General features: G+C 48.1%; 1 protein-coding gene across 4 annotated transcripts; it reads left to right on the top strand.

Annotated features, from left to right (window-relative positions):
- The first annotated feature begins 27 nt into the window (after positions 1 to 27).
- Positions 28 to 6,900, top strand: SLC35C2 (solute carrier family 35 member C2). Of its 4 annotated transcripts, none has more exons than XM_035344275.1 (9): positions 28 to 276; positions 347 to 497; positions 3,378 to 3,441; positions 3,665 to 3,737; positions 3,917 to 4,085; positions 4,370 to 4,453; positions 4,796 to 4,860; positions 5,686 to 5,815; positions 5,962 to 6,900. In XM_035344275.1, the coding sequence occupies exons 1-9, from the start codon at positions 166 to 168 to the stop codon at positions 6,069 to 6,071; spliced, it is 957 nt and encodes a 318-aa protein (XP_035200166.1). In that variant the 5' UTR covers positions 28 to 165; the 3' UTR covers positions 6,072 to 6,900. The 4 variants fall into 4 exon arrangements, with proteins under 4 accessions (XP_035200166.1, XP_035200164.1, XP_035200167.1 ...); XM_035344273.1 differs by having other exon boundaries at positions 4,796 to 4,971; XM_035344276.1 differs by lacking the exon at positions 4,370 to 4,453.
- Positions 6,901 to 10,482: the final 3,582 nt, after the last annotated feature.

Below are 10,482 nucleotides of genomic sequence, written 5' to 3'. Positions count from 1 at the left end.
GGGCGCGGGCCCCGCCCAGCTCGGGCCCCGCCTACCCGGCCGCGTCATCACCGCCGTCCCCGCTTCCCCACCGGGCGCGGCTCTGCCGCGACACGCGGTCGGCCCCGGCCCCGCCACCCCCCCCTTTACGGCCGGCGCGGGGCCCCGGGCGGGCGGGTGGCGTGCATGGGGGCGGGCGCGGCAGCGCTGGGGCGGGCGGCGCGGGCGGCGGCGCTGGTGCTGTTCTACTACGGCTTCTCCATCGGCATCACCTTCTACAACAAGTGGCTCGTGAAGGTGCGGGGCGGCGGTGGGCGGGCGGCGGCTGCAGCAGCAGTGACAGTGACAGTGGCTGTCGGTCCCGCAGAGTTTCCCGTTCCCGCTGCTCGCCACCCTGCTCCACCTCCTGCTCATCTTCGTGCTCTCGGCGCTGGCCCGCGCCCTGGCGCGCTGCCGTTCCGGGCGGCCGCGGGCGACGCTCTCCTGGGCTGACTGCCTCCGCCGGGCGGCCCCCGCAGGTACGGCTGGGGGCGGGGGGCGCCGGGCGGTGTCTCGGGGGTGCCCGGGCCGCTTCGGGAGCCGCGGTGTACCCTCGGGCCGGGGGCCGGAGCTTCGGCAGCCGGGCGCGCCGCAGCCCCCGGGCGTGCGGGAGGACCGCCGCTTCCCGGGGATAGGCGCAAACCCACGGGGAGCAGCAGCCGCCGTTCTGCCGGGGCGCTGCTGCTGGTGGCTGGTCCGTTTCTTTAGCCTCGCTTCAGGTGTAGATTTTCCTCGAGACCTGCTGCGTTTGTTGTCATAACAAAAGCTAGTCAGAACGCAGGCGGGCCTCTTGGAACGTAATTTTCTTAAAGAACAACTGGCACGTGCAAACATACCATGAAAGTGTTGTAGACACCTCTGCAAGTTGTTTCACAGAATCACAGAGCAGAGGAGGTTGGCAGGGACCTCTGGAGGTGACCTGCTCCTGCTCCAGGACTATGTCCAGATGGATTCTGAACATCTCCAAAGAAGACTCCAGCACCTCTGGGCAACCTATACTGGCGCTCTGTCACCCACACAGCACAGAAGTGCTTCCTGCTGTTTAGACAGTACCTCCTGTCTTTTTTCAGTTTGCACTCATTGCCTCTTGTCCTGGCACTGGGCACCACTGAAAAGAGCCTGGCTCCATCCTCTTTGCACCTTCCCTTCAGGTATTTATAGACATTGATGGGATCTCCCCTGAACCTTCTCTTCTCCAGGCTGAACAATCCCAGCTCTCTCAACCTCCTCTCACAGGAGAGGTGCTCCATTGATAATCTTGGTGGGCCCTACATTGGATTATCTCCAGTATGTCCACATTGCTCTTGTACTGGGGGCCCATCACTGGATGCAGCACTCCAAGTGTGGCCTCACCAAAGCTGAGCAGAGGGGGAAGAATCACCTGTCCTGACCTGCTGACAATACTATGCCTAATGCAGCCAAGAATACTTTAAGCCTCCTTAGCAGCATGGGCACATTGCTGCTCATGTCCAGCTTGGTGTCCACCAGGACCCCAGGTCCTTTTCTGCTGCTTTCCAGCTGGGTGACCACCAGCATGCCCTGGTGCCTGGAGTTCCTTCCCAGGTGCAGGACTCTGTGCTTCTTGTTGAACTTCATGAGATTTTTGTCAGCACACCTCTCCAGCCTGTCAAGGTCCTTCTGGATGGCAGCGTGACCATCTGGTGAATGAGCCACTCCTCACAATTTTCTTCTCTGTAATGTTGATATCAAGCCATGCATTTACGTTAACCCTTTCCTCTAGTTAGGACTTGGTCTTTGTGATACAGAAGTTTATGTATATCACACAAAGCAGCTGTAGTAGATCCCGAGAAGCAAAGCTCCTACTCAAGAATACAGAATTCTAGCTATGTTAGCAATTCCTTGGTTGTATATTATCTTGATTTAGTTGTAGTTGTAATGTCTCATACAGAGCATCTGGCTCAAGATCTCTGAGATTTGTGACACCTTGCATAACATGTCCCATGCTTTCTTGAATTATTTTTTTTCTACATTTCTGTAGCAATATTAACTTTCAGTGTAGCGTGCCACTGGATCAGTAAAACTGGTTTTGTGTAGTAGAAAGCTAGTGGGCTACATGCAGAAGACACCAAATTAGGCACGTGTGTTGATCTGCTCGAGGGTAGGAGGGCTCTGCAGAGTGGTCTGGATAGGCTGGACTGGTGGGCCGAGGCCAGCTGTATGAGGTTCAATAAGGCCAAGTGCTAGGTCCTGCACTTGGGTCACAATAACCCTGTGGAACGCTACAGGCTGAGTGAGGAGTGGCTGGAAAGCCGGCTGGTGGAAAGGGACTAGGGGGTAATCGATCAATAACCAACTGAACAGGAGCCAGCAGGCTGCTCAGGTGGCCAAGAAAGCCAACAGCATTCAGGCTTGTACCAGAAATGATGTGGCCAGCAGGACTAGGGAAGTGATTGTCCCTCTACACTCAGCTCTGGTGAGGCTGCACCTTGAATTCTGTGTTCAGTTTTGGGCCCCTTACTACAAGGAAGATGTTGAGGTGATGGAGCTTGTCCAAAGAAGGGCAGTGAAGCTGATGAGGGGTCTAGAAAACAGTCCTTACGAGGAGAGGCTGAGGGATCTGAGATTGTTTAGCTAGAGAAAAAGAGGCTCAGGGAAGACCTTATCACACTATACAATTACCTTAAAGGAGGCTATAGTGAGGTGGGGATCAGGCTCTTCTCCCAAGTACCAAGTGATGAGGGGAAATGGTCTCAAGATACACCAGGGGAGGTTTAGGTTGGGTATTAGGAGAAATTTCTTTACTGAAAGGGTTGTGCAGCATTGGAATAGGCTGCCCAGGGAAGCGGTTGAATCACCATCCCTGGAGGTCTTCAAGCAACTTGTAGATATAGAACTTAGTAGCATTGTTTAGTGGTGGATTTTAGTACTAGGTGAAAGGTTGGACTAGATGATCTTAAAGGTCTTTTTCAGTCTGAGTGATTCTGTGAGGATTAATGGTGTACGCAGAGGATTGTTGCCAGACTTGTCTCTTCAGATTTCTTGAAGTGACCTTCATACTTAACAGTTACCGTGCTCTGATGCATTCAAAAAAGACTAAATGGTGCAAATCTGTGATGGCTTTCAGTCACAGCAGGGGGAAGGGGGTTTCTGGTTTTTTTGTATGGCATATATTAAATAAGGGTGGTGCTGGGCCAGATTTGAATCACAGGGAACAGGAGAGAAACAAACTGAGAATATCTGAGCCATTTTGGTATTGAAGAGCTAATGTGAGGAAAACATACGTACGTATATTTTTTTTCCCAGATCTGCTCTCCTTCCTATTTGCGTGGTCAAGTAGCAGGGATTTATTTTACATAGTGGAAGACAGTTAACTTCAGTATTTTTCTTTGATTCTTCAGCTTTGTCTACTTCATTGGATATCGGACTGAGTAACTGGAGCTTCCTGTATGTCACTGTCTCCCTGTGAGTACACATCTCATCTTTCCTGGGAGTCCTCTGGTGTGGCTTGGAAAATGCGTTGTCAGGGTCAATTTCTTGAAGAGGCATAGGGCTTGATGGGGTTGGCATGCAGGGTATATGATAGCCTGACTGGTAGCTATCTATCAGTGGGTGATCTAGTTCTTGAAGGTACCTTATTGGGAAGGGCTGTATCAGAGGTACTGATAACATATTTTGGTCCTTACAGCTACACGATGACCAAATCCTCTGCCATTCTCTTCATCCTGCTTTTTTCACTGCTCTTCAAGCTGGAGGAAATGGTAAGGATCCAATGCAATGCTTCAGGAAAGCGAAATGTTAGGCCTAGGGAAACAGGCAGTACATGTACATGATACGTATAAGTAGAGGAATGCAACTGTGCGGATGAATGTGAAAGAGGTGTCTGTCTGTGTTCATCTTCAGGAGTCTCTGTAGTGATTTTGTGTTTGCTCTCGCCCAGAGGGTAGCATTGGTGCTGGTGGTTCTGCTCATCGCTGCGGGGCTCTTCATGTTCACCTACAAGTCCACACAGTTCAACACACAAGGGTTCATGCTGGTGCTCTGTGCCTCTTTCCTTGGGGGTGTTCGCTGGACTCTCACACAGATACTTATGCAGAAGGCTGAACTGGGTATGTACAGAGTTAAGAAGTGGGTCACAGTGCTGGTGATGGGGAGGGGAATAAGGAAACAATAACTCTTGCTGCAGAAACAAAACTTGTGTACAGGACAGTGTTTGAAACCTGGGATAGGGGTCATCTGTTGTTGGGTAATGAAGATGGCTTGGCCTCTGCAGCAGCCTAGGTATGGGCATTTCAAATAAGGTTTACATCTACATATGGTAATAAAAACTCAAGGAACTATGTTATTCCATGGCTTGTTGTTACCCGGTCTGTTACTGATTCTCCTCTTTCAGGGCTCCAGAACCCCATTGATATCATGTTTCACCTGCAGCCGCTCATGTTCCTGGTGCTCTTCCCTCTGTTTGCAGTGTTTGAGGGTGCGTGAGTTAATTAGAGAAAGAAAGGGTAGCTTTAGAACTGGTTGGGGAGAGTGCTCAGCTGTTTGTTGTTAAAGATGATTCATGTGGATAAGCGAACACTTGTGAACTTTACAAAGCAGTTAGAGACCTGGAGATACAAGGACCAAGATAGAACTTATGCTGGCAGAACATTATAGAGTGCATAAGAATAGTAGCCTGCCACACTTGTGGAAGTAGGGTTTGTGAAAAACTGGCTCCATGTTCTCCATATGCTGGAATGTGAGCAGCTCACCCCCATCTTGTTGTGGGGAGTCCTGGGAATTGGGAAGGGTACTCTGCTACTCACTTTCTTGTTCCTAGGCCTGCCTTTGTCCATATCAGAGAAGCTCTTCCATTTCCATGAAGCAGGAATGCTGCTCTGTCTGGTAGGGAAGCTGTTCTTGGGTGGAATTCTTGCCTTTGGTCTAGGCTTTTCTGAGTTCCTCTTGGTTTCCAGAACATCTAGCCTCACCCTTTCCATTGCTGGCATTTTTAAGGTAAGGCATGGTTCCTATGCTAATACTAGAAGGCATGTACTGGGTTATCCCTAATGGGCTTTCTGTGGTGGGAACTTCCTTACACCTTTATAAATAATCTCCTATGATTTTTATTCTCCTTGCACAGGAGCTTGATGCTTTTCCTTGCAGTCTCTGCAGTGAAGGCCCTTGATCCCTGCTACTCTGACAACAGAGTAGCAGAGCCCTTGGTCCTTGCCTCTGACAGAGTCTGATGGCTGTTCTATAAAAATACCATTGAAGTCCAAAGTTTGGTGGGATGTGGGAGAAACTAAAGCATATGGGCTTCGTGAACAACGGATGATGTGGGAGGGAGGAGAGGTTACGAAGGGCACTCCCTTACATCAGACCTGGTTAAGGACAAACCAGTGGTTTGAGGTAACTGTTAATCTGGTTTGGCACATTCTCCTGTTCCTTGAGGAGTCCAGGACATGTACTTCTGAGCTGATTGGTGACATGTGAAACTTGTCTAATCCTACGTAGCCAAGCTGTGCAGTCAGGAGACTTAAAATCCCCAGTTCCAGTTTGACAGGTCATTCTGTTTCTGGAATCTGTTTTTACAACTTCTGCGCATGGAAGAACTTGCTGGTGGAAATTAGCAGCCTGGCATCTTGATTTAGGCTTGAGCTGTAAAACATCTCATGCGTATCTCACTGGGTCCTGCCCTGCCACTTGTCATCTTTTTTCTTTCCACAGGAAATCTGCATTTTATTCCTCGCCACACGTTTGCTGGGAGACCAACTCAGTCTCTTGAACTGGCTGGGTTTTGCTGTCTGTCTGTCAGGAATCTCCCTTCATGTCATTCTCAAAGCCATAAATACCAAAGGTGATTCTGTTTTAAATGTCTTTCTTTTTCTCTGTAGGCATCCTTGTAGTTTCACTGAGGTCGAGTTTCCAGCTCGTTGCCAGTGTTCAGGACTGATGGGTACTGTAGTGAGTTAGCTTATTGGTAAATGGGCTGTCTGCATGCAGGTGAAAAAACACTGAATCTAAATGAAGAGGCAAGCTCTGACCCTGACCTGGAGCTGCTGCTGCACCACACTGAACATGGGGAGGAGGAAGAGGAAGTTGAAACCGTATAACAACACCTAGTGAACATGAAGCACAAAGAAAGGCTGTTTCTCTGTTCTTAATCAGACCTGTCTGACAACTATCTGGGAGGAAGGTCCAAGACTCTGTGACTTCCCAAAGGAGAGCCAGTGTCTGGTGAGAGTCCTGCTCTTCTACTGCAGTGTGGATCTGTAGATGCTGCACAGCGAACAGGCAATACCTCTTTCCCAGAGAGTGAACTTGGAAGATGAGCCCCAGTTCAGTGGAATTAGAATGGAGTGGTGAGACTGGGAAATGGTACAGAAGACTTCCTAGGGAATGCTGAGGGATGTACATGGAGACGGTAGACAATCAGCCGTAGATTGAGCATGGACATGTCTGGACTGCAGGCTGAATGGTTCAAGGATGATTTTAGTGGTGTTTAGGCTTCGGCTTCAATGGAGAAGGTAGATATATTTTCTCATGCTTGTTTTATGGTTCTGCCAAGTGAGAGCTCCTTTCTTCATGGAAGCAGATGATTGCACATAAATCCCAAGACTTGTCCCAGCGAGAAAAAACCTTTGTGCTTAGTGACCTCCATGTGTGCATATAAGGGAAGAAGTAAATGTCTGCTGGTATTTGGGACCAATTGAACATAACCAAATGTTGCTGGGTGGAGGAAGAACACGTGAGTACTTCTGGCCACACAGCCGTGGGGGTAGAGAGTAATATCGCAGGAGATCTAGCTTGAGCAGGAAGCTTACCAGAAAGTATGTGGGTGTTTTTGTTTGTTTGTTTTTGGTAGTTTGGTTTTAATTTTAAATAAACTGATTTTCTGATTCCCTTCTGTCTGCACAGTATACACCTGTGCTTCAGCAAGCAGAGGTCGTTTCTCTTTTGAATTCGTTTTAGACCCACACTGCCTTGCTACTGCATGCCCAATTAATTTTGAGGTCAGGTACACAAATAGTTGCCCATGAACAGGTTCTTTGACCTTTAGGATTAGGGGGATCTTCCTGCAATCTGTTATATTTGTGCCAGCTGAGAGAGCAGACTGACTTGTCTGCCTGGATGTGTCCACAAGACCCCGTACCCTAAGAACACTTTTAGTATTGTGTCTTGCTGTAGGAGTCATTTCTTTGCCCCATTGATTTGGATCAGTTAGAGCTGTAGTCTTGTCCAGGAAAGTGGAATAGTGCAGGATTTAATATGTGTCTAGTTCCTTTCTGCTTAGCTAAAATTGGGGTTTGTTGATGGCTGTTTTTTTGTTTGTTTGTTTGTTGTTGTTTTTGTTTTTCTCAGCAGAATTTTTATTTCTTTTGAAGTTTTTGTTCCATGTTAGCTTTTAGAGTTCTGGGGTGGTAATGACATGAGTGCTTCCCAAAGAGTTAACAGTGCAGTCTTTCTCCTGAGAGGAGCTGGGCATTATCACCTCAAGGGAGGTGATTGTCCCGCTCTACTCTGCGCTGGTGCGGCCTCACCTCGAGTACTGTGTGCAGTTCTGGGCACCACAGTATAAAAAGGACATGAAACTGTTGGAGAGTGTCCAGAGGAGGGCTACGAAGATGGTGAAAGGCCTGGAGGGGAAGACGTACGAGGAACGGCTGAGGTCACTGGGCCTGTTCAGCCTGGAGAAGAGGAGGCTGAGGGGAGACCTCATCGCAGTCTACAACTTCCTCGTAAGGGGTTGTCAAGAGGCAGGAGACCTTTTCTCCATTAACACTAGTGACAGGACCCGCGGGAACAGGGTTAAGCTGAGGCAGGGGAAATTTAGGCTGGACGTCAGGAGGGGGTTCTTCACAGAGAGGGTGGTTGCACACTGGAACAGGCTCCCCAGGGAAGTGGTCACTGCACCGAGCCTGTCTGAATTTAAGAAGAGATTGGACTGTGCACTTAGTCACATGGTCTGAACTTTTGGGTAGACCTGTGCGGTGTCAAGAGTTGGACTTGATGATCCTTAAGGGTCCCTTCCAACTCAGGATATTCTATGATTATAGTGAATTTCTCATATTCAGAGAACCTGAACCATGTCGACTAGAGGTGTCCCTCTGTTGATTTTGCTTCCTAGTTTCCAGATATAAAGTCTTTCTTGATGACTTTAATCAAGAGCATGTTCCACAAAGAACTGGTTCTAAAGAAATCTTTCCTCAATACTGATTTTTACTTTAGTGGATGAAAAGCTTTACGTGAGCCAGCAGTGTGTGCTTGCAGCCCAGAAGGTCAACTGCATCCTAGGCTGCATCAACAGAGGAGAAACCAGCAGGTTGAGGGAGGTGATTTTCCCTCCCCACTCTGCCCTCGTGAGGCCCCACTTGGACTACTGTGTCCAGGCCCCCAGCACATGAAGGATGCTTGCTGATCTGTCAGAATGGGTCCAGAGGAGGGCCATGAAGATGACAGAGAGCTGGAGCACCTCTCCTGCGAAGAAAGGCTGAGAGAGCTGGGTATGTTCAGCCTGAAGAAGAGAAGGCTTGGGGGTGACCTTATTGCAACTTTTCAGTACTTAAAGGGGTCTTATAAAAAAAAGATGGAGAGCAAATTTTAGCTGACAAATAATGACAGGACAAGTGGGGAATGGTTTTAAACTAAAAGAGGGGAGGAGATTTAGATTAGAGGTTAGGAGGAAATTCTTCACTCGGAGGGCGGTGAGGCACTGGAACAGGTTGCCCACAGAAGTTGCAGATGCCCCATCCCTGGAGGTGTTCAAGACCAGGCTGGATGAGGCCCTGAGGAGCCTGATCTAGTGGGTGGCATCCATGCCCATGGCAGGGGGATTGAAACTAGATGATCTTTAAGGTCGCTTCCAACCCAAACCATTCTGTGATTCTAATGAACACTGGTAGCTTCTTCTGGAGCAGACAGCAGGTGGTGCAACTACTTCATGTAAAGCTTCTGAACCAGCAATTCTCGGCAAGGCTGGCATACCAAGTGATCCTGTGCATCAGCGGGATGTTGTCTGGAGCTAAGAATGGCTTGGTCTGTTCCTAGCCGAATCTTCCTATAGCTAGGATTCGTGATGCTTCCAGCAGGATTCAGCCTGTTTGCCATACTGATACGCATAAGCCCCATCATTTTTGGTGAAGCACTGAATGCTGCTTGTACTTGATCTGAGGCAGTGATTCTTTCTGTGTGTGATCTCTGTTTAGCAATACTGCAACTGCTCTTTGCATTTCACTTTTCACTCTCTTAGAACTGAACCTTAGGCTTCTTCTGCTGTGTAGCTCTTAGACTGGGATTTCTGGTCCCTGTAAATCCAAGGTAAAGGCAAAATTTGTACACAGGCGAGGATTTGCACCCTATATAGTGCTGGAAGATGAAATGTAATAGTGCAAATGCTGCTGCTTAGGAACTGTAAAGCCCTGTAGCCTGTTGGTTCTGGTATTGTTTCTTCTTTAAGGCAAAGGGGATGCCCTAGAACCTAGTGTCCCAACACTTAGTGTTTCTGATCTAGACACAACTTTTTGGTGACAGATGACACTGTCACCACTTGTTTTTGATGGGGATTCGTAGTATCTATGGTGATGGAGCACTGGAACAGGCTGCCCAGGGAGGTTGCTGAGTCTCCTTCTCTGGAGATATTCAAGGCCCATCTGGACACCTACCTGGGTAACCTGCTCTAGGGAACCTCCCTTTCATCCCCTACAATTCTGTGATTCTGTGATTTATTTTCTTGTTCAGTAAAATGTTGTTCTTTTTGGAGATAAAGGTAAGAGAAGCACAAAAATAGGAATGTGAAAGTGTCTACTGATTCATGATTTTGTCACAGTATGTGGTATGGATAGTCAGTTCAGTTTGCTTGTGGGACTGACTGAGCATCATTTGTCTGTTCTGGAAATAATCCTATTCTAGTTTACTAGTTTCTTCTAGTATACAGGTAGGAATGGCAGAGGATCTCTGTCCTGTTCCTGCCCAGGAAGATAAAAACCCCTTATGAGTTGCTTGGTGATAATTAACTATCAACTACTCCTTGAGATTCATTGGAGGATTTTTTTTTTTCCTCAGCCTAATAAATACATTTTGGGATCTTGTGGTGCAGGGACGTACGTGGTAGGTCATATTCTAAAGGTGTTTCTGTGACACAGCAAGGAGGCCTTAATCCAGCTCATGCTGAAATACTTTTGCTATTTATCTGGGTCTGCAGTGCGATGGATGGAAAGGGTTTTTCCATTCTATGAGTGGCTGGGAATTGCTGAAGGTGGTCCTGCAAGGATTCCTGCCTGAGACTAATCCACAAGATTACCTCTGGTTCTGAGAAAGCACTGCTGTTTTGCAGTCTTTAAATGATGTTTCCCTGTGCAGTTCTCTCAGCAGGACAGGAATCTCATTGGGGTAGAGTTTACTATGCCATGACTGCTGGTGTGCAGAATAGGCAGAATCCTTTTTGTTTGTTTGTTTAATTTTCCTTTCTACTGTTCTAAAAATTCTTTTTTGTCTGTTTTATGCTAGAGTGACTCCTACCATTCA

The sequence above is a fragment of the Oxyura jamaicensis genome, chromosome 20 (assembly GCF_011077185.1).
Source record: "Oxyura jamaicensis isolate SHBP4307 breed ruddy duck chromosome 20, BPBGC_Ojam_1.0, whole genome shotgun sequence".
In the NCBI taxonomy this organism is placed as follows: domain Eukaryota; kingdom Metazoa; phylum Chordata; class Aves; order Anseriformes; family Anatidae; genus Oxyura; species Oxyura jamaicensis.
Note: the sequence above shows the minus strand (reverse complement) of the source record. Positions and strands in the feature narration are given on the sequence as shown.